The sequence below is a fragment of the Microcaecilia unicolor genome, chromosome 2 (genome assembly GCF_901765095.1).
Source record: "Microcaecilia unicolor chromosome 2, aMicUni1.1, whole genome shotgun sequence".
NCBI classification, from domain to species: domain Eukaryota; kingdom Metazoa; phylum Chordata; class Amphibia; order Gymnophiona; family Siphonopidae; genus Microcaecilia; species Microcaecilia unicolor.
In genome coordinates this window covers 353,251,210-353,274,954 of record NC_044032.1, presented here as the reverse complement: position 1 = coordinate 353,274,954, position 23,745 = coordinate 353,251,210, and the positions used below count along the sequence as shown (strand labels likewise).

General features: G+C 41.4%; 1 protein-coding gene across 3 annotated transcripts; it reads right to left on the bottom strand.

Moving 5' to 3' along the window:
* Positions 1–3,269: 3,269 nt before the first annotated feature.
* On the bottom strand, positions 3,270–23,337 carry PPP1R3B (protein phosphatase 1 regulatory subunit 3B). Of its 3 annotated transcripts, none has more exons than XM_030194481.1 (3): positions 22,621–23,335; positions 21,701–21,795; positions 3,270–6,917 (listed from the first exon to the last, which is right to left on the bottom strand). In XM_030194481.1, the coding sequence occupies exons 2-3, from the start codon at positions 21,739–21,741 to the stop codon at positions 6,026–6,028; spliced, it is 933 nt and encodes a 310-aa protein (XP_030050341.1). In that variant the 5' UTR covers positions 21,742–21,795; positions 22,621–23,335; the 3' UTR covers positions 3,270–6,025. The 3 variants fall into 3 exon arrangements, with proteins under 3 accessions (XP_030050341.1, XP_030050340.1, XP_030050342.1); XM_030194480.1 differs by having other exon boundaries at positions 22,630–23,335; XM_030194482.1 differs by lacking the exon at positions 21,701–21,795 and having other exon boundaries at positions 22,630–23,337.
* Positions 23,338–23,745: the final 408 nt, after the last annotated feature.

The window sequence follows — 23,745 nt, the reverse complement described above, 5'->3', positions numbered from 1 at the left end:
ACTGGTGTTATGTGGTCACACCTAAATTATATCATGCTACTATATTACTAGTCTATAGAGAAGAGTGATGGATCTAGCAATAAGGAGGAGAAAAAAAACCCAAACAAACTTTACACTGGTTTCTGATCTTTAAACAAATATATTAAAGGGAGCCCAACTAGAGTTTTTAAATTGGTTCTTAAATGAAGTAAGCAGAAATTGCAACCTACTCCCTATAATTTGGTTTTTCAGTCTTTCACATTGTTGAGGAATCTTTGCAGAACTGCTTTAATTCAGACACATTTGTGGGTTTTCATATATAAACTGCTCATTCAGATCCTGCAACGGGGAGTTAACTTTTCTCCATGTACTTTTCTTTGTAGAGTAACCGCCAGCAAAGATGCCCTTTCTTAGGCTCACTCTGTATCTGCTCAGCGCTGGACATTTTCTGTAGTTGCACATATGTATCTACAAAAGGGCATTTAGCTAACTGAAGTATGAGGAATATTTGGATCCTTATTTTGCCAAATTTTGGGTGCTGGCATCAGGTGTGCAACCCTGTATAACTGAAGTAGAAAATTAAGCTAAGTGAAGTAAACAAAATGTATTACGCAAGCCAGAGCATGACCATCCTTAAAACATGCAAAAGTAGGGTAAGCAGTTCCCCAAACACAGGGTCTACTAAACAAAAGTGCATTTTCTTAGGATTGTTACTGTGTGGATATAAGAATTTCATAGGCACCAGAACGCAACTTGACAGAGACATCGCTGCCTGTCCCAGATAGCCTATACATCATATTAGTACATAAGTACATAAGTACATAAGTAGTGCCATACTGGGAAAGACCAAAGGTCCATCCAGCCCAGCATCTTGTCACCGACAGTGGCCAATCCAGGTCAAGGGCACCTGGCACGCTCCCCAAACGTAAAAACATTCCAGACAAGTTATACCTAAAAATGCGGAATTTTTCCAAGTCCATTTAATAGCGGTCTATGGACTTGTCCTTTAGGAATCTATCTAATCCCTTTTTAAACTCCGTCAAGCTAACCGCCCGTACCACGTTCTCCGGCAACGAATTCCAGAGTCTAATTACACGTTGCGTGAAGAAAAATTTTCTCCGATTCGTTTTAAATTTACCACACTGTAGCTTCAACTCATGCCCTCTAGTCCTAGTATTTTTGGATAGCGTGAACAGTCGCTTCACATCCACCCGATCCATTCCACTCATTATTTTATACACTTCTATCATATCTCCCCTCAGCCGTCTCTTCTCCAAGCTGAAAAGCCCTAGCCTTCTCAGCCTCTCTTCATAGGAAAGTCGTCCCATCCCCACTATCATTTTCGTCGCCCTTCGCTGTACCTTTTCCAATTCTACTATATCTTTTTTGAGATACGGAGATATTGGAACCAGCTGAGGCAGACATGTCACTCTAGTACTGGAGTTCTTGAATAAAGCCAAGCTGCACTGTTGCAGAGTATCAGCAAACCTCACACAAAGGGCTAGAATTAAAAAAAAAAAAAAAATCTGGGAATTTGTTGAAAAAAATTCTTTAAAGACTTCTAATATATCAAATGATCAAGCAGTAGTTAATTTAGCACAACAATGGCAAGAAGCAGCTGTAGGAAAGATAAGGCAAGAAGCAGACAAGAACCATTGTTAAATCATTAACAATTCCAAACAGAAAAAAAAATGATCACAACATGTGTATTCATTAGGCCATGTTATGCAAGATATTTATGACATGTGATTTCTCAAATCATAGCCATGCACACATATAGACCAAGGCCCAGAAAGCTTGTTTAAAACAAAACCTGAATTTAAGAACCCCCAGTGAATCCTGAACACTTACAATAGCTCAGTACGTCTACATACTCCTTCCAACTGTATGAAATTCAAGCTTGCCATTTCCTAACCTCTTGTACTCTCCCAGCTTGTCATACCTGTTCATGTTACCTATTAATACACCTAGGTAAACATTCACATACTTACAGTACGCTATCACTTTCTTCACGAAAATTGTTTTGAAGTTAGTCTCTGCTATAGATCTAATCAAGTGCACAATTTACACCCGCCCTTTAAAGCTCACAGCTGAAACTTTGTTTGCCAGAATATCCAGAGTGAACCTGTAAGGCTAAACCCCACTGAACTGTGTGCATGAGACCAAACCCATCATGGAATCTGCTTCAATACACTGCACGACACTACAAGCAATGCCATGTTGCCAGTGTGAACATATGTTTTCTGCTGTGTATGTACTGTGAACCTGGTGCCAGGGACTCGGCATCAAACTGCATTCCTTGCCTGACTTCTGTCTCATCTCGAGGACCTAATTTATCCGATTGACACATGATGTCCAATTGGCTCTGCTAACACTGGTGAGGCGACGCCTCCAATCAGACAGCCTATTTCTAACACTCAAGATTTGTGCACAGCATTAATACAGTTTGAAAATTTAATTGTAACAGAGAGAAGGGTTTGTTTTTTTGCCATCTTCTCTTCCACAGATGCCCAAGACCCTGTGGGTATACTGTCACTGTGTTCACCAAGGTAACACCCAGAAGGATTAGATTATTTGACTCTTATATGCTACCTCTGTGGTCTCAGCTTTTGGCTCACACAGCTCACTGACTGAAGGATCAGGTTGGCTGGAGCCTGTGTTAAGAATCATTGTAGCTCCAGTGGGGGTTAGATAAAATTTTCCTTGGTTCCTGGCGTGACTCAGAAATACTTTGGTTTTATTAAAGTAGGGTAGATTAGTTGCTATAAGATATTCAAGTTAGGTAATAAATCTGCTTGGGAAACCATTGCTAATAACGCCTTTGTCTTTGGTATTTGCAATGCTTTAGTAAGTTGCATTTTCAGAAAGTCTGCTTAGCTTTACTGCCAGCTACTATAGTGTGAACCTGAAACAGGCGCCTTCATTAATGGCATCATTTTACTAACATATGCTAACACTTAAAATGATTGCCATAGGATCCATTGCTGCAGGGCCCATTGCATGCAAACATACATTAAAAGCATTGGCATATGCTATAAGTGATCCCAAAAATACATTCATAAACAAAGGCCAATTTGCCTAGCAGTCACTCTCAAGTATGTTTGTGAGCTGCAAGGACAAGCGTGGAGAACCCACGGACTACCCAATTTCCCTTCTTAGTTCTAAGCTAGACAGTATACAGTCAGAGGAAGACCAAGAATCTGTTCATCTTAATGCTGTGTGTTAGTACCAACTGGTTTTGGCCATGCTGAACACAAAGTCAGATGAACCAGATAAGAAATAAGCCAGTATTTAAATTTTGTTCTAACTTTATTTTTGCTTTCACAGATAGAACATTAACAATTCTAAAACAAACCGAATATAAATCCATTTTCTCTGTGATTATAAAGTGCATTTTTCACCTTGAGCTTTGTGTACAAAACCTTAAAACATGAAACGTGCAGCAAAAAAAACCTTGAAAGGCACTTCCAAGAATGAAACTGGCTGTGGAGGAAGAACATACCGGAAAAAGGCATTATTCAACTTTATACATTTTGCTCTGGAGGGGAGGGGAAAAAAAACTAAAGCAAAAATGCATAAAGCTTGTTGCCAAAAATAAAAAAAATATGTATACGACTTCTAGATGGAGATCTCATGCCACCATTATACTGGTGTTAAAACCAGTAAATTGTTACTTCTTCCACAAAATTATGAAAAGGTCAACATTAAATGGCACTTCAGCTATGTGGTTGAGATCAGTTGTCATGTGATGTTCTGAATAAGGAAAAGGAAGACAAAGGAGCAATTTAACATTTATCATGGAAATGGTTTTGTGCAAGTTACTAAAAGTTAACTCAAAAGATTCAGGTTGATGAATGAACCTCTTCCCCTTTATGGCAAAGTGTGACAGAAGCTGAATGTTTAAACCAGAGAACACCAGGTTCCTTTATGGCTTACATACACATGCATAGCTGATTATTGAAATTAGTGAATTAGTACCCCAAAGAATTACAAAAAGCCAAACATGAAACAAAGATGCAATACTGTTCCCTAGACCCCTCCAAATTTTTGTTAAAGACTCAAAATGAATGTATTATGCTTGTTGCCTGAAAATAAATCAAGTACACAAGTTTAGCTTTGTGTTAACAGGGAGAAAATGAGCACTATCTACTAAGAGAAATAAAAAAATTAAATCAAAGAAGGTTAAAGCTTATGCACTAGAAAAAAAAGATTTCAAAAATATGGTTTAACATAACAAATGTTAAAATGCAACCATTTACCGTTTAAAGCTACATTGTTGAATACAGTATAAATGCCATCGGGAAGCAGCAAGTGATCCAGCTGTTACGAACAGATTTCAATCCCTTCAAAAAAGGGTCAAAATTCTCAAAGTCAGACATTTCATAGCTGTACTTTTGCAATGCTAACAGCAAGGGTAACCTTTGCACCAGCAAGATGGAGAACCACTGTGTGCCTTTGTGTTTTACAGAAACAGAATGCAGAAAACCCCATTACATAAAAGGCCTATCTGTGCTTTAAGGTCCGCATTTTGGGATAAGCACTGTCCTTACAGGTGTCTTTATTTAACCATCCCCTCAAAGGTTCATGTAACAAAATGCAAAAGTTGCAGTGCTGTTCTAAAGAGGGTGAACACAGACAGGCAAAATGAAACGTGAATATCCAAACAGATAAAAGGCTGGAACTTCAATGTAGACAGATGACCTTTCAGAAAGAAAATCTTACTTCACAGTATTCTTTTCAAAGCCGTTAAAACTAGAAGTAGCTTATTTTAATTAAACCACACTGATAGCATGCCTCGGTCTAGAATGTCACATCCAACTCCCTTGAGTCATGATCTTACGGAACAGAGAAAGAGCAGCAATTCGTCCTTTGCTATCCCCCACAGGTCCACCACAAGCCATATGGGGTCAGTAACAAAATCAAACTGACATTTATAGCTGAACTTGCACACATTGTATACAATCTACTGTGCTCTGTGCTGACAACCAACTTGAGAAAGATACTGGGACACTGAAATCCAACTGCAGTATCCTAATAACATCCTAATACCAAATTAAGTCATACAATTTGTATCTACAACTGGTGCACTATGGTTCTAATGTTATGCCCATAGCATTTTAATACTCAGAATGGGATAATGAATAAAAGATTATGTTATTTTTGAGAAGAACACCCCCCCCCCCCCCGTTTCTCCTCACCACACAAATTGTGGAAAATAGATTCCCACTATAGCTCAGATTGAGTCAAGACACCACATCCACTGCACCCCTAGGCATAGCCCTACCCTGCCTGTGTAACAGCTGCCAACCTTTCACTGGTTGCATCTCCCCTCCCCCCCCCCCCCAAAAAAAAGAAATCCAAGTTGCTTGAGATGTATACAAGGGCCCCCACCCTCATCATAACAAGTACTGTTTAGGATAGGAGAAACCTGTACTTTTGTCAAACTCCAAAGAAAACATGTTCAAATAGGCATATTGATATAAAGTGCAGCGACAGCCAAGTCCCTGTTAACTGCTTATTAAGTCCAGCCCAGCAGAACGTCACACCTGAGAAACACAAAAGAAAAACATGCTAGAAACGTGCCCTCCCCATAGCCAACCTACAACCCTGAAATACCCATGTAAAAAGGACAGTTGATGACTTGGAAGATTTCCTGCAATACTATGTGCAATGCTACTGAAAACTGTAAAATTTTAATCCCAATCCCACCACGTGACCATGTGCCTCTGCTAAAAACATCCTACTTACAGCATCAATGTGAAACTGACCACAAAACCCAACAGGCATCTACACACATTCCCCTTTTCCAGTGAGCAGCTAAAGAGGAATACCTCCCTATCTTTCCTTCATCGTGCACAAGCATTTGACTAACTTACCATGTACAACATCAGACCTGAACAGATGGTGTGGGCTGGGAGGGAAAGGCTGATAATGTGTGGCAGGTCACAGCAACCAACACACCAGAACTGTCACAACATGCACTAAAGCTCAAGCGGCACACAGTGACAGAAATACAACTGCAAATTCAGGAATAGTTTTCCCAATTTCAGTAGTAAGGCCCAAGTTTTTCATAACCTGAATAGCTTGGCCACTCAGGAAATATGCCATAGGAGCAGCGAGGGCTCCCGTACTGATCAAAGGAGATCCCAAATTCTGGTCCATTCTGGTTTGTTGTTTCCCGGGCAGATTTCAGCTCTGACCGAACGATCCTGTAATTCTGGCCTTTGTTGCTGTCCCAATACACCTTTCCATCACACTTAAAACATACAGCAAACTCCAATCTTTCATGAGACTGTATTCTCTCAGGCAGGTTAATATCAAAAGAAAAAGTGTCCCTATCTGAACCTGCATAGGTGTCTTTGACATATTGGCACTCGTAGTCCGTAAAGGTTTTCCAAGTGTTAAATGTCATCCTTATACTGACGCTCTTCTTGAATGCAAGATTCTTCACCTTGACTGTGCCCACGATGGCCTTGTCTTTGAGCATACAATTCTCTAGGCACACACATTCTGCTTGCAGGCGGTTTCTGAAATCCAAGTAATCTGCAGATGGCTGTGCGAAGTCCAGTACAAAGCTGTCTTTCTCCACTGTGCTCAGCCCCACAATATTGTCTATCAGCTTGGAGATGTTGAATGGAATATCCAAGGGGTCATCAAATTCCGAGAATACCTTCACCATGGTCAGGGCTAAGCCCCTATGATCGGCAAAGGAGACCCGTTTCTTCACCTTGTTCTCCGGGAGATGCTGTGCTGGCATCCCAGGGCCATCCAGATTCACTTTACTACTGCTCAGCTGAATGCAGGGTCGTAACGGCTTATTCGGTTTATTGCCAATTTTGCAGGTAAACCTCTCTCTCCGCAGAGGGGGAGAGTGCAGATACAGCTGCATGGCTATGTCTAATGCCATCGCAGGTTTATGAGGGAAACAGTCCAGGACTCTGGAAGAGGGGGAAAAAATTAAAAATGTAAACAATTACTAAACAGGCAAACTTTTTCACTATTGCAAGCAAAGCAGCATAATTTTTTAGCCAATTACAAGCATCTGTTCTTACCAGAAAAATGAAGCCAATGATTACTTATTGCCTTGGTCTTCAAATCCCAGTCCAAGAGTCACCAACAAGTCAGGTTTTTCAGATCTGATGAATATGCATGAGAGAGATTTACATGCCTATTACTCTACTGTATACAAATGGCTCATGCATATTTTAGGGATATCCTGAAAACGTTTGACAACCCTCATGGACTGGGAATGAAGAGCAAGGACTTGCTGTGTCAGAAACCTTAAATTTAGTAAGGCTTTTCCCCCAGAAACAAAGAACAAGAAAAACATCATTCCATTAGGGCCTAATACCCACAAGCCTGGTTTGCTCTTGTTAGTGTACATACCTCATCTGAAATGAAGTCCTAAGATAAATACTCAAAATACTAGCATTTACCAGCCAAGTACACAAAATGCAGACTTCAGAATATATCTTCCCAGCAGAACAAGAATCAGATTTCGCAAACATTTAGAAAAAGTTTAATACAAGTCAGCTAATTATACAAGAATGACTAGGTGGTACCAGAGCCAGTACTTGTTGCACTGAAGTATTAGTTTATTGGCATCAGTAGTGTAGGGAACAGCAGTAACTTCAGCAAAGGTGGAGTGGTCAATGCTACACTTAGAGCTCCGCAGTGCTAATGCCAGGCAAACTCAGCTTAATGCTTATCACTGCCATGAAAACACTGCAAGAATAGCACTACAATGAGCAGACAGAGGAAAGAGCATTCAAATCATTCTGATGCTGTATAGGAGTGAGGCAGAGATAGGACAAAAGTGGTGTTAAGGTAAGCCTGTCTTGTTCACCATGGAGAACTCGGAGATTTGGGAGTATGACTTAAGGCAGTGGTTCCCAAACCTTATGCTGGAGGCACCCCAGCCAGTCATGTTTTCAGGATATCCACAATGAATATTCATGAGGGAGTTTTGCATGCACAGACTCCACTGCATGGAAAATCTCTAATGGATATTCATTGTGGATATCCTGAAAACCTGACTGGCTAGGGTGACTCCAGGACCAGGTTTGGGAACACCTGCCTTAAGGGGTTCCCAGCATGATCCAGGTGAAACTGAGGCATCAAGAAGCGCCCTTCCAGCAGTCAATGTCAGCCAATGATAACTCTTACCCACATGAAAAGGGCACCTAGGAATGAGATCAGAAAGCGTTCAGGCAGGAAAATTAACATATCGAAGTCTGAGAATAGCAAGAAATGTGGAAATCAGAAGAGATACAGACTGAAACAAGTATAAAGAAAAAGCATGAACTGTGACCACCTCTGGGAAAAGGTGACTAAAATACTGGATACAATTGAGAGTGGACTATTTTTCATCTTATGGGCCAATAAGCAGTCTGAAAAGTTGTATGTTTGAACTTCTGTAAATTTTACATAATAAGATGGGGTTTGGATTGTTGTAGCACAAATTGTTTGCTTTCACAGAATTAATTATAACCTCCTTTTTTGTTTCCGTGACAATTGAGGGAATAGTGAAAGAATGGGAGATAGTACGAATCTACATTTTTAATTAAAAAAAAAAAAAAAAAAAAAAGGTAAAACTGGCAGACAGTAAGCCCAGGATGGGATGAAAAAGCCCATATAAAATACAGGGAGGAACAGAAATAGTATGAAGAAAAAAAAAAGGAAGATGAAAAGCTAGTACAAGACAGACACGGACAATGATTTAAAAATCAAATTAAGAATGACCAAGTTATACGAGAGGAAAACAGCATTTTTAAGTTTAGTGATTGAAATACATACACCTGGGGGAATTTTGCACAAAATATTTGGAGGCACAAATACTACACTGCTAAACATGCAGCAGAGGTCTTATCAGCTGCAGGAGGCAAATATAGGGGCACACTAATTTATCTTCTACCATGTCAACTTCCAAAACAGTGAAACATCAGTGGGGGAGGGTGGGGAAGAGGGAGAGGTTTACTTTCTGTAAGACTACAGTGTTTTGAACAACCAGAATCCCCCAAATTTTTTTTTCTTTGCAAAAGGTTTGTTTGGGGGGGGGGGGGGGGGGGGTCCTGAAAAAGATATATGAAGGTCAGAGTGAAAGTCACAAGTTTGCCTCAAGTAGGCATTTTATCATCATACTAGTAAAAAAGCCCCGTTTTTGATGCAAATGAAACGGGGGCTAGCAATGTTTTCTTCTGTGTGCATGTGTCCCTGCCCTCTGGCCTCTCTCCCCTCCCCCCTCTGAGTCCTTCACTGTTACAGAGCCAGCGATTTGATTTCGTGCTCTGCTGTTTTCCTTCACTGACTGTGTTACAGAGAGGGCGGGGCAGACACTCATAGGGAAACCGGATATCTCGCCCCCTTCACACTTCCGGCTGGAGGCTTCATAGAACGTTGGTGTTGCCTTTTATATAGAGAGATTTGTTTTGTTTTTCCTGATGTTCTAGAGCCATTTATTAGCCCCTTCAAAGTTCAGAAACTCAGCTAACACACCAAAAGAATGTTTTGGGTTTTTTTTTTTTTGGGGGGGGGGGGGGGGGAGGACCAGAATAATGTTATTCTAGTCTGCTTTGGCTCCACCAACGGAGTGCACTGCAGGCAGGGACCTTGACTAAAGAACAGAAGGGTCAACCAGGTATATACCATTCAATTTGATAAGAAATATCAGCACCTTAGCTTTTAGCTAGGCTCAGGATTTGGGGGAGGTAGCTAGTACAAAGCAATAAGCAGGGGTGGTGACCTAGTCCCGTGTGTCCCCAAGTCCAGTTCTGGAGTACCCCCTTGCCAGTCAGGTTTTCAGGATACCCACTATAAATATGCATGAACTTGATTTGCATACATTGCCTCCATTATATGCAAATATTTCATGCATATTCACTGTGGATATCCTGACAATCTGACTGGTAAGGGATACTCCAGGAGCAGACTTGGGAAACACTGACCTAGTCCCATGCATGGTATCTTTTGGAAGGCTGATGAGTCAACAGGAAATAGAGATTGAAAAAAGTCACTGCTTACATTATGCTTCACTAGTATAGTGCTGCTAGATGCATGTGGTGTTTTACTGGAACGCCCAGCTTTTTGAAGCTTATAAATAAAGGGAACATGCTTGAGAGGGTGCATGATACAACAAATGGTCATCTTACTATTCCTCACATTCTTGGTCTTCCTTTAAAACTAGCCATCCTCTATTGAAAATCCTTCCATTTGATTACGTTCTTTGGATCTTATCCCCTCTAGTTGGTTCAAAATCTCTACTGTTAGTCTTCTTCTCTTGGATCTTAAACCATAAGTGGTAAATAAATCTAATAAATGAAAAGTCCCAATATCTGTGACATTGTCTGCCCTATTCTGAAAAAACTGCCAATTGATCCAACTTTCCTTCTCTCAAAACTTGTAGACAAGTCTTCTGTTATCAGCATTTGAACATAAATCCTTCCTGCACCCTGGCATGTCAGGTTTCTGCTCCTGACAGTACCAAAACTGTCCTGGTTGCCTCTTAGTGAAGTCCACACCATGCCTAACAGCAGTCATGTGGCCTCAGCTCTTTCCTTGGTCCCAACTAGACTCTTGATCAATTGATTCATATCCTGAAGTAGTTTAGTTTCTGCAAGATTCATCTCCGATTTCTATAGCTTTCTCTGTTACTTCATCATACCATTATCCATGTGCAACAGGACTCTGCTTCGGCCCTACTATTGATAACGCTTTAGTCCACTGACTGCCATTACAAAGGACCTGAAAATTGGCACATTCTTCTGTGCCCCCACACTAAATCCTGACCTCACCCACTGCAGCACTGTGGATACAAGCAAAACTGATGTACAACTTATTTTGAATTCTGATAAGGCCACAGCATGTTGATTTCAGGAAAATCTTCATGTCCCTCTTTGGTATGCCTTTTTAGCCCCTCAGTTCCTATGGTGAATTCTTTTAAATACTTGTGGGCAGTGAAAGATATTTAAATCAATGACCCCACTTCTGTGGTAAGAAAGGGGAAGACTGCTGTACATCAAACTCTTACTATCCATTATTTTGCCGATTCTACTTTTGCAAACTGATTCAGGAAATTACTCATTTCTAAATTTGGCTATTGTAACAGTTTATGCAAGAATCACCTTAACTTGAAGTGGTTTAATCTTTATAGAATACATTGATTGCATCGTGCATGTAGATTTGATCACACCACTGCTTATTAGTTACCATTGGCTTCCTATCCATTAAGTTCAATTAAAGATTCTAGTTTTAGCAAACCAGGCTTGATATGCCGACAGAGAAGTCTGCTTTAGCCTTAGTTACTCCATATATGCCCAAATACTGTATTAAACATATAATGTGTTATGTTACACACATTTTTACAACAAACTTCACCTACCCCCTATGAGGTATATGCATAAGCACACGTTTTTACTATGACACTAATGCAAAGTTAGGTTTTAAGTTTCGTGCACCAGTACCTACAAAAACCTATTTAAAAAAAAGCCTTTAAAAACAAATGTATTAATTTTGCAATTGGTGTGCTTTAGAAAAACTTTTTTTTTTTTTTTTTTTACACACAATGTGTGCGTTATATGCATGAAAGTATGGTATTTCAGACTTCTCATAAAAAACCTGTGTCCTTATGTAGAGCATGCAGAACTTGAGCTCAGACACTTGTTACTCCAACCCTTTTGACAGTCATCCTTTTATCTTTCTAAAAAGATCGCTGCATAACACATTTGAGTTTGCTTTAAATGTGTCTATCGGGACTAGGATATTTGAGGGCCTGCGGATGTGATTAATGTAACTGAAATATTTGTCTACTTAGAAACATGACGGCAGATCAAGGCCAAACAGTCCATCCAGTCTGCCCATCCTCTGTAACTCCTATGTACCCCTAGCCATCTTGCTTTTTTTTTTTTCTCTCTTAAGAGTCTTTCGTCTGGTATGTATTATTACCAAAGTAGCCTGTCAGTAATTCCCTTAGCTCTGATTTGTCCTCTTTGTCCTAATTAGATTGCAAGCTCTGTCGAGCAGAGACTGTCTCTTCACGTTCAATTGTATAGCATTGTGTACGTCTTGTAGCGCTACAGAAATAAGTAGTAGTAATATTTCAAATTATATTTGTGATGCACACAGCTTTGACCATGGTTGTCAGGCAATGTGGTATAGCAAACCACAACTGAGGCTTAATTAAAAAGCCCATCTTTGGAAACCGCAAGATAAAAGGGCCCATGTGAAGAACAAACAGGTTTAGGTTTAAAAGTATATTTCAGGCTGGATTTGAACGTGGCAAGAGATGGGCATAGCAGATGTATTCAAGTTGGCTGCCTATTCCAGGCACTTGATGAAGCAAACAAAGGCAGAGTTGATATTTAGCTGTAGAAAAGGGTATGAAAAGCAGCAACTTGGCCAAGAAGGGTGCATGGGGAGAGAAGGCACCACACAGCCATTCCACAAAATTAAAATGTGGGAATTCAAGGAGGAGGAGTTACATAAAGTAATGACTTGAGTAAAAGGTTTTTCGTAGTACATTCAAGAAGGAAGTGGATTTTGGAGAGGGTGTAGAAAAAGAATTGGAACTATTTGGCTGTGGTATAGGATATGAAATGAGGTGTAGCTGTTACAGGTTAAAGTGAAAAGAAGGATTATAGTATTAATTCACGACTGAGAAAGGGATGCAAGTTAAGTTACAAAAAAAACAAAGCATGGTTTTGACCACACTGATGAGTTAGGCAATGGAAATCAGCAAGTGTCAGACAAGCGGCTTCTATTTACAACTAGACTTAGTGAGAGCTCTGCAACAGGAAAAAGTGATTTAGAAATAGCACTGAAGCCATAGCAATATTACCAAGAAGTGTGTACAGGGAGAAGAGTACCTTGTGATGATACCAACTGATAAAATGAGATGATGGTGGGAAACGATCCCCCCCCAAGACAGCATATTGGAAGCGGTAAGAAGGAACCATGGACTCAGATTTGATTTAAGTGAGGACAGTATATGCCGAGTAGATAATGGTCCACTATCAAAAGCAGACAAGTCTAGGAGGATAAGTAGTCACAGATCCCTAAAGTGAAATCTCTAGAGTATAAGGTGCAAATTCCAAACTGGAGTGAGTCAAGAAAACAAACTTATTGGGGGGGGGGGGGGGGTGTACATCTAATCCTTTCTAAAGCTAGGACCCCTCTGATTGAAGAGTAAACTGACAGGGCTGCCTAGCAACAGAGAATACAAACCAAACCATCTACTACCAGGATATCCAAAAAACTATACCATTTTTAAAAGAAAATTATGTGGGTGGAGAATATAGAAAAGTGCAGCTTTGGGACCAAAGTTTACATGAGACATGAATATCATGGAAGCTTAAGCGAGATTGTAAAAGACCAAACATGTCCAATGAAAACAAGCACTAACCAGTTAAATGTAATTCAGCAGGCCAAGAAATAAGCAGCTTATCATACAAGCTAAATACTCTAAATTTGAGTATTCTTGAAACTCTACACCCAGAGGGAGACAGACAGCTGGATGATTAAGGGATAAGGATTGGTCAAGGAATAATAGCAGAAGAACTAAGGGCCCCCTTTTACTAGGCTGCATTAAGCAATTAGCACACAGATTGTTGCATGGACTCACTAATTGCTATCATGCATTAAAACCAATACGCTAAACTCCCCCCCTCCTTTTCCTGCTAGTTGGGGAACACAAGTAGAGACAAGATATAGACATGACAGGGTAGGAGTGGCTGACGGCAGACAGAGTACACAGATCATGCCACATACTAATCATGTGTGGCTGCATTTACTTCTACCTTAACATTTATGTGCAACTGTGCTACCAGCAGTTCTTTTGAATGGCTGAATACCTATCTGCAAAGTACGAAAGCCACAGTGATGCTGGAGATGTGAAAGTTGGGGGGAGGGAGGGAACTTGACTCCCTAGTGGTCTAATGGCCCAGGGTGGAAGCACTCCCTCTGTTCTGCTCCATGGCCATGTCAGATTCAAAATTTAAAAAAAATACCAACAAAATTTAAAGCTCCCCCCCCCCCCCCCCAAAAAAAAAATTGTGAAAATCACTGCTAAGTACAAAGCATCATTATGAACTCGGTGTAGTCTTGGTCCAAGGCGGACCAAGACTACACCAGACAAATCCCTATATTTATTTATTGCATTTGTACCCCACATTTTCCCACCTATTTGCAGGTTCAATGTGGCTTACATAATATCGTCAAAGGCATTTGCCCAGTCGGTTGATAACAAATACAAAGTTGTATAGTGATCGTATGAGGTATAAGTGGAGGGTCAGAATGGATGAAGATTGCGAGATGTCCTGTTCAATCATAGTCATGCTGTGTTGGTAGGTGAAGAGGGTTATGTGGGGTCGTTGGGGTAGGCCTTTTTGAAGAGGTCGGTTTTTAGTGATTTCCTGAAGTTCAAGTGGTCGTGGTGGATTGTTTTCACAGCTTTTGGGAGCCCATTCCATAGTTGCGTGCCCATTCCACAGTTGTGTGCTTCTCACCTACAAATGCACTCAGTCTGCAGCCCCTCATTACCTCTCCACCCTCATCTCCCCTTCGTTCCTGTCCGAAACCTCCACTCACAGGACAAATCCCTCCTCTCAGTACCCTTCTCCACCACTGCCAACTCCAGGCTCCGTCCATTCTGCCTCACCTCACTCTATGCGTGGAATCAAATACCTGAGCCCCTACGCCTAGCCCCCTCCCTACCCATCTTCAAATCCCTGCTCAAAGCCCACCTCTTCAATGTTGCCTTTGGCACCTAACCTTTATACCTTTCAGGAAATCTAGACTGCCCCAATTTGACTGCCCCTACTTGACTGACTGTACATTTATCCATTAGATTGTAAGCTCTTTGAGCAGGGACTGTTCTTCTATGTTAACTTGTACACCGCTGCGTAACCTTAGTAGCGCTTTAGAAATGTTAAATAGTAGTAGTAGTAGTAGTAGTTGTGTGCTTATGTAGAAGCCGGCTGCGTAAGTTGTTTTGTATTTCAGTCTTTTGCAATTTGGGTAGTATAGGTTTAGGTAGGATCTTGACGATCTGACTTTTTTTCTTATTGGTAAGTCTAAAAGGTCTGTCATGTACCCTGGGACTACGCCATACATGATTTTGTGGACTAAGGTGCAGATTTTGAAGATGATCCGTTCTTTGATTGGGAGCCAATGCAACTTTTCTCGGATGGGTTTGGCACTTTCAAAGCGTGTTTTACTGAATATCAGCCTGGCTGCTGTATTTTGGGTGGTCTGGAGTTTTTTTTAGTGAGTTGTTCTTTGCAGCCCGCGTAGATTCCGTTGCAATAATCTGCATGGCTTAGGACCATTGATTGTATTAGGTATCGAAAAGTTGCTCTTGGGAAGTAAGGTTTTAATCGTTTGAGCTTCCACATTGAATAGAACATTTTCTTTGTTACAGCGTTTACTTGGCTCTCGAGGGTAAGGTTGCGATCGAGTGTGACACCGAGTATTTTCAAACTGTCCGAGGTAGGGAGGGTATGTCCTGGAGTATTTATGGTTGTGGGTTTGTATTTGTTATATGGGGAGGAGAGGACGAGGCAATGTGTTTTTTCGGTGTTCAGTTTGAATGAGTTTGCCCAGGAGTCCATGATGTTCAGACTATCGTTGATTTTGTTGGTTATTTCTGTCAGATCACGTCTGAAGGGGATGTATATTGTAACATCATCTGCGGAAATGAACAGGTTAAGGCCTCGGTTGGATAAGGACCATGCCAGTGGAATCATCATCATGTTGAAGAGTATTGGTGATAATGGTGATCCTTGAGGTACTCCGCAGACTGCTTTCCACGGTGGTGATATGTTTGACTTTGATTTTACTTGATAAGTTCTGTTGGTTAGAAAGCCTTTGATCCAGTTAAGTACGTTTCCTTCAATCCCAAAAGTGGCCTAGTATCTTAGTAGTATGTTGTGGTTTACCATGTCGAATGCGCTCGACATATCGAACTGGAGGAGAAGTATGCTTTTGCCTGTGGCAATCTCCTGCTTGAATTTGGCCAGGAGGGTGACTAGGACAGTTTCAGGTCTATGGTGGGATTGGAATCCTGATTGTGAATTATGCAGTATTGAGAACTTGTCCAGGTATTCTGTAAGCTGTTTAGTCATGAAGCTCTCCATCATTTTTACTACTAATGGGATAGACTCAACTGGGCGGTAATTGGTGATATCGTTTGTGCTTTTCTTGGCGTCTTTTGGTATTGGGGTGAGTAGGATGTTGCCATGTTCCTCATGGAAGAGACCTTGTTGTAACATGAAGTTTAGATGGGGTGTAAGGTCTGCTATGAAGCGGTCTGGGGCAGACTTGAGTAGATGACTGGAACATGTATCTAGTTTGCAGTGGGTCTTGGCGAACCTGTGAGTCACTTGTATAACTGATTTGGTGCTGAGGAGATTAAATGTTGTCCAAATGCGGTCAGCTGGGTATCCTTCGGAGGATGGGTCCAAATAGTTGAAGATTTTGATGTCAGTATTGTGATGAGGAAGTGTGCTGCATAGTTTTATTATTTTTTCGTTAAAAGTAGTTAGCAAGTTTGTCTGCGGGTGGGATGTCTGTGTTGGTTGTGGTGATATAGGCCTGGGGAGGGGGAGGTTGCACCACAGCATTACATGTTTGGCCAATAGAACTAATCTGCCAAAGCGTGTAATGTGGTGCCTGTGTAGAAAGTGTCTGCTCTATGCTAAATATAGGGCAGATACCTAGCAGAATCCCTACCTTTACCACATAAGCTTTGTACTTATCTTTTTTTGTAGAGCACTTTAGTAAAATGGCCTTAAATTACATGTTTTGTCTTTAAGAAACTACTGTGGTGATGTCCACACTGGAAATCTGATTCAGGACAATTAAAAACAAGTTAACTGTAAATCTAAGATGTAATAGATCAAAGTTGACAAACTAAAGAGTAACAAATCACCAGGACCATATGGTCTTCATCCCAGAGTTCTGAAAGAGCTGAAGCAAAATTGCTGACTGGTTACTAGTAATCCCCATAACATACGGGCTGGAAAGTGGCTAAAATGTGAATTTTTTAACAATGGCTCCAGGGTGATTACTCTAATGAGCCTGATGTCGGTGCCAGACAAAACAGTGGAAGATATTTAAAAAAAACAGAATTGCTGACCACGTGGACTAACATGGCTTCAACAGGAATAAGTCAGCATAGGCTTAGGAAACCATTCATCTTACCATTTTTTAAAGGTTTCAAAACATGTGGATGAAGTGACCCAGCTGATTGTACTACAGTATCAAAATGCCTTTTAATATCTCCAGTTCCTCATGAAACATGGAGATAGTGTAACCTGTTTTTAGACAGCCACAGGGTTCTCAAAAAATGTTTGGACAAATAACTGGAAAAAAGGTCTATAAAATAATCAGGTAGACCTGGGAAAGTCAATGCTCATCTCCTGGAATGAGCTATGAGAAATCTGATCTTTTTGGGATGTTACCTAACTAACCTAGACTGACCACTGAAGACAAGCCTGGGCTCAAACCTTGGGCCGACAGTACATCTCGGCATATGTTTTGCCCTCTAAGCATTTTTTCTAGAAGCACACCTCTCACCCAAAGCAGCGCTGCGTATGCCTTGTAGCGCTATAGAAATGCTAAATAGTAGTAGTAACTGTAAGACAGATATAACATGACTTACAACACACTATTAAAAAAAATAAATAAATAAAAAAAAACTTGCCATGGGATCATACTTGCTTCCCTGAAAATCATTCTTAACTGGGGTTACACCACCTTTACTCAAGACTACCCAGGTTCATCTCCAATCACAACTTTAGTGCCCCCCTCCAACACCCACCCACACAATGCCACAAATCATATTCTGCCAGAAACCACAGATTGCAACTCACTCTAGAAGCTGTGTACACAGACTGACTAGCTTGAGTTTCGGCTAACACTGCCTCCACAATAGCTCCAAGCCTGGCAGCCCGTGGAGCAGACCTTGCACTCCTCACCTAGCAGTATTTGACACCACCACATGAACCAGTTGTTTCAAAGCCATGGATCATTACATTCTTTTCACATGTCCTTTGTGATGCCTTTCATAATGTAAGTAGTTATTATCATCACAATTTATAATACTGTTCCTACATTTCCTTGTTTTTACTGTATTCTTTACCATGTAAGATGCTTTCTTTTACTATGTAAGCCAAACTGGACCTGCTGTATGTGGGAAAGAGCGGGTTACAAATGTAATAAAATAAAATAAAATAAATAAATGGGGACAGAAAATTCTTATCTGGGGTCACTACCACAGACACAACAAAAAAAAATAACCCTTGGCAGAAGAGTTGCTTGTCTGCTGTAGCTGAGTCTGTGCAGGTTCAACTGGAGGAAGGACTGCCAGTTTCACCAGCTGACAAGAGATGCATGAGAAAAAGAGAGCTGGAGTTAAGATTTAGAGTTGCTAAATAGGGCCAAGAACAGTTTAGGAAGAATTTGCATAGACTTGCAGGCCAGCTGTTCTGCGAGCTGTTTGAAGTATTGGTTTTAATGGTTAAAAGAAAAAGAAATTCTAGCATAATTTTGTCAAGCAGCCTCACGGAACAGAGTACACTGCTACATTCTTCAATGCACAGTGAACATAGGTTCCTGGACCTTCCTCTCAATATTCTGATTTAAAAAAAGTAAAGCTTTTAAAGATTAGCTGCTGCTACACTAAGCACTCACTCTACAACTGTGTCACTAAATATCCCAATCCACTATTTTAAATGACATCCATTAAGGCTTCAATGTGAAAAAGCTCCACTCGGTGAGTAGATGACTTGAATTTAAACTCTAATCTTTTCTTGCATGACCTGCCAAGGGGAATGCAACCAGAAGGTGGCTACACTTGCCCCATTCTGCCTTCACTGCTACTCTTGAGTTAAGCATTACACAATCACACAAGTCTGCAGTCTTTTCTCCTCATCTGACTCAGCAACTTCCATTTATAGCACTAGGACGAGACGTTTTTATGAACCAGATATAAAAGGTTACCAAACCAATTCAGTTACACCACCCTAATCAAATAACTGTCTATTGTACAATAAATCCTTATCTTATGGTGCAATTCACATATAAAGTGTGTCAGGGAAAGTCAAATGGCAGGTGTCCTAAACAGTGACCATATTTTTTAATATTTAAAGGAAATTTAAAAAGTGTAAAGTTGAGAGGAGCTAATCATACCTTTAAACGGAGAACGTTCTTTATATATATAATATAATATATATACACACACAATCTTTAGCCCCTAGAGCACAGAGGTTATTTTGAACTCTTACATCTAAATGGAATTGGGAAGCTTATTATCGGGAGATTATGAGAACAAAAGCTCCTGATAATTTACAGTGTCTGGGAAGGGGGGATGGGAGACAATAGGGGGAAGTGTATGGGCTAGAGAGAATGGTAATTCTTAAAATTATTCACTATTGAATATTATATATTGGTCTGATCTCATTATGTTATGCTTTATCTACTTCTAATCCTACGTGATATTTTTTATGAACGCCATGATATTCTTATGCACCTTATCTGTAACAATACTCTGAAATTCTAATTCGATTAATGTGATTATTGTTTAACATATTGTAAGCCACACTGAGCCTGCAAATAGGTGGGAAAATGTGGGACACAAATGCAGCAAATAAATAAAATGATAAACTGTTTTAATTCTTGGTTACCATGCATTGTTTGAATTCTATTACTCATCTGAACTTAACCAGTATATTTTTTCAATAAAATATATTTGAAACAAAAAAACAAACCTGTAAGTTCAATTTTATTTAAAAGTCGTTGGAGGGGGAGGGGCACACAGGTTTTGAGACAGCATTTGAGAGTTGCTCTGGTCTCTGAACTCCAATACTGCTGAAGTTTTCCTTCATTTTCTCCCTGATTTGTGAAGAGTACAAGCCTCCCCCCCCCCCCCCCCCAGTCCAGCCCTCACCAGGTGTGCAGCCCCCTGAGTTTAGCCTTCAAGGTTTGGAGTGGAGAAGCTGAAAACTCAGGGCTGTGGCTTCATAATACAAAGAGAGAAGGAGCCTCCCACAGCATGAAACTGGAATCTCTCAGCTTCTCTCACCCTCTCCTAAAAGGGCTCCTGAGATATAGCTACCACACTCTTGGCTTCTTACTTTACAGGCAGATGCATTTACAGGAGTAATTCATTTTTCACTCAAGCTGTTCAGAAAATTTCTTGATACCAAGATTTCAGTAGGATATGAAACTGCAGAACACATCATTCTTGTTGAAATCTGTCCTGGGTAGGACAGAATACCCTAAGATTATCAGGGGTTGCATTAACTGGAAGCAGCTGCTGTGAGCTAGAAAAAGGGCTATGTAGAAGAAACAACTGGCACCCTGACTTGCTGGCTTCAGGAACAGCTGAAGTGATTATACAAATGAGTAGAAAAATTGGAGAAAGTCTGTAAGGACCCTCAAGGGGCACTGTACTAAATTCAGCATGGTGAAAAGATAGGAGTTAAGGACAGTCATCCTTCAAGAGAATGACAATATTCAGGGAAGCACATAAAAGGGAAATGCTGGAAAACGGAATGAAATATCAATTTCCCTCAGGTTTTGTTTTTTAATGATTAGGTCAAAAGCCATTCCAAGAGATGTTCATGAATAAAACTAAAGATACTAACTAAACAAGACTATTCTTTCTTGAAAGCAAGAGAAAAAGGTTAACAGCATCCTCTAGAGATCAAAATCACAAGGATGCCAGTATGAACTTGACAGCACACCTGAAGGACTCCCGAGAGATATAGCTGCCTCACTCTTGGCATCTTACTTTACAGGCAGATACATTTACAGAAGTAATTCTCATATCCGTTTTTCACTCAAGTTGTTCAGAAAATTTCTTGATGTTAAGATGAAACTGCATATTAAAATGGACAAGTCCTTTAATTGTCACATGATTGTCATCTTGAACTTTAATACAGACCCTCCCTTGATAGAGCATAAGTAACAGAGCTTGTGGTATTAGTTAGCTACCATTTAACACAAGTTTTATTGCAACTTATTTGTAAAAGTTCAAACATTTTAAATGTTTAATGAAAGTCATCTAATACTAAAATTGTTTTTTGTGGGGCTGAGTTACATCTGCAGCTGTGGAAATAAGGGATCAACCCAATTCTAAAATATGACTTTTACTAGACTAGCTTTATAAATCTTAGAAAGACTTTTTCCCCTACCAATTAGGTCAGGGAAGATACAGCACAGAATAGGAAGCCGCCTGAAGGTATCTGGAGGTTTCAGCAACTAATTTACATGTTACATCACAACTTACATCAGAAAAAAACAAAACAAAAACAACATGCCAAAGTGTGCCAAAACACACATTTTCATAACTGATTCATCTTAACATTTCAAACAGCTGAAAAACTGATGTTCACTAGACGTTTCGAGTCTGCTGCATTTACAGTTCCCTCTACAGCTCCTCCTCCTCCCCTTCCAAAGCAAACATTTTACAAACAAAAGGGGACAAGTCCTCTCTCACTGCCCAACCAGCACTTTCCACAAACTGTGGCTTGTGTAATAGCCATGGGAGATGAGCCTCCCCCTAACCATGGCGGAGCTACTGCACTAGCCCTGAGAGGGGGGAGGGGGGGTGTAGGGCAAGGATGATAGGTTCAAGGGCAAAGCAGCTAACTTGATGAATACTTTGCAAGCTTATGACTGGACACCATCCCACTTGCATTCCCCTCCCCTCTTTCTTACTCCTTACCTGGTGGAGCTCATGCAAACATCTGTCCAGCTCCGGGGCATTTACACAGTTCCGCGATGGCCGGGGTGGAAGAGCGCAAGAACCGGGGCGCCCGCCTGCCAGAGGAGACACGCAGAGAGAGACGGAAGTCAGGGCTGCACGTACACACACTACTCTCACCCCGCCCGCTCCCCGGCCGGCGATACAACAGCATCTCCCAGCGGCAACCGCCGTCACACTCACATTCAGCAGCGGTGCTGGGCTTGGAAATGAGGAGTCGCGCACAGTGAGAAGATCCCTAGGCATCCTGCAACAGGCTACTAACGCCGGCCGTGGGAACTGAACGGACCGCAGCTTGGCCCTACACATCCCCCCCCCCCCCCCCCCCAAAACAAGGGAAATGGGACTTGATATACTACCTTTCTGAGGTTTTTTGCAACTACATTCAAAGCGGTTTACATATATTCAGGTACTTATTTTGTACCACGGGCAATGGAGGGTTAAGTGACTTTGCCCAGAGTCACAAGGAGCCTGCGCAGGGCAGGCTTCTACATCGAATGTTGCTAGTGGAATAGCAACATTCCATGTAGAATCTCATATAGTAGCAACAGAATCTCAATAGTAGCAACATTCCATCTAGAATCTCACATAGGATAAGGGGACTTGATATACCGCCTTTCTGAGGTTTTTTTTGCAACTACATTCAAAACGGTTTACATTTTATTCAGGTACTTATTTTGTACCAGGGGCAATGGAGGATTAAGTGACTTGCCCAGGAGCTGCAGTGGGGAAATCGAACTCAGTTCCCCAGGATCAAAGGCCATTGCACTAACCACTAAAAGTTCATACTTTAGAAATCAAATTTAAAAAAAAAAAACATACTTTTTAAAATCGGATTTAATGCTTTCACTTGCTTTCGAAAAAGCGTCCTTCTGCCCAACTAAACTTACCGACAAGCGAGCAGCGGAGCGCACGTGACACGATGCATTTATCGAGTTCTGTCGTCCTGCAACAATTCAGGAGCCGGTCATAGCAGCAAACTACTCTGCAGCCGTCCCACTTCACTTTTGTATTCTCGGCCGGGCTACCTGCTGCTCCTTCTTCCCGTCCAGATCGAGGATGTGCCGTGTTGCATTGTGTCACCCCCGCCTGCCCGAGCCGAGAAAGGTGGTTGGTGACAATGAGCAAAGTTAAACACGCTGTACAACTCGTACCAATCTCTCACGCGCGCTCTGCACCCCACCACCACTCTTCTTAAGAACACTTTCATTGTAAGAACCGCGTTCCATTCCTAGCGCTGTTCACGTGAAACCCCCGGGGAGCCAATGGGCGCCCTCCCAGCTGTCAATGCCAACCAATAGCAGCAGCGCGTCTCCGCGTGAAAGGACAGCTAAGTGGCACGTGATCGGCAGCCAGGTTATGGAGAGCCAGACGGTCACCGGCTCGACCTCGTCGACCCCCCTTTTCCCCCGCCCAGACTGGTGTTTTAGAAGGCAGATTCTTTGGCTATACCTCTCATGCGTCGGGAAACACAGTATAGGGGGCGGGTTAGTAGGGGTGACATGACATTCGGTTGAGCCAATCCAGGGAGCTGCTGGGGTGTATCTTCAGTGAACTACTAACCCATCCTGCAACTAACACTAAAAGCCAAGACCCGCAGCAGGAGCTCTAAAGTTTTAGCAGGTCTGTTTTTGGACAGGTATTAGTGCACCTGCTTCTCCCACATGACACGCATAACAGCTAGGATTTGCCATGTTTCACAGGCTAGGATTTTTTTTTCTTTTCTACATATTTGGATGCCTTCCCCTCAAAATCTGAGGATGGGCTGAGGGGTGGCTCAAGGTAATCTGCTGCCTGAGACTAGAGATGAGATAGTGCCCCTCCCCCCTCCCCCCCCCCCCCCGCACAAAGAACTGGGGTGGGGTGGGGTGCTTCTCAGAACCTAAGGGAGTCATAGAAAATAGCAAACTGACAGTAATCAACTAAGCTTATTATTACTTAGATTGTGAGCCCACTAGGGACAGCCCCAATATATGTAAAATGAAACTGTAAACTGCTTAGGGCTA

Bases quoted from the DNA above. Each gene is read 5' to 3' on its own strand.
- PPP1R3B (XM_030194481.1), bottom strand. From the start codon at position 21,741: ATGCCCCGGAGCTGGACAGATGTTTGCATGAGCTCCACCAG. The intron at 6,918-21,700 runs GTAAGGAGTAAG...CCCCTCTTCCAG, and splicing joins GTTTGCATGAGCTCCACCAG to AGTCCTGGACTGTTTCCCTC.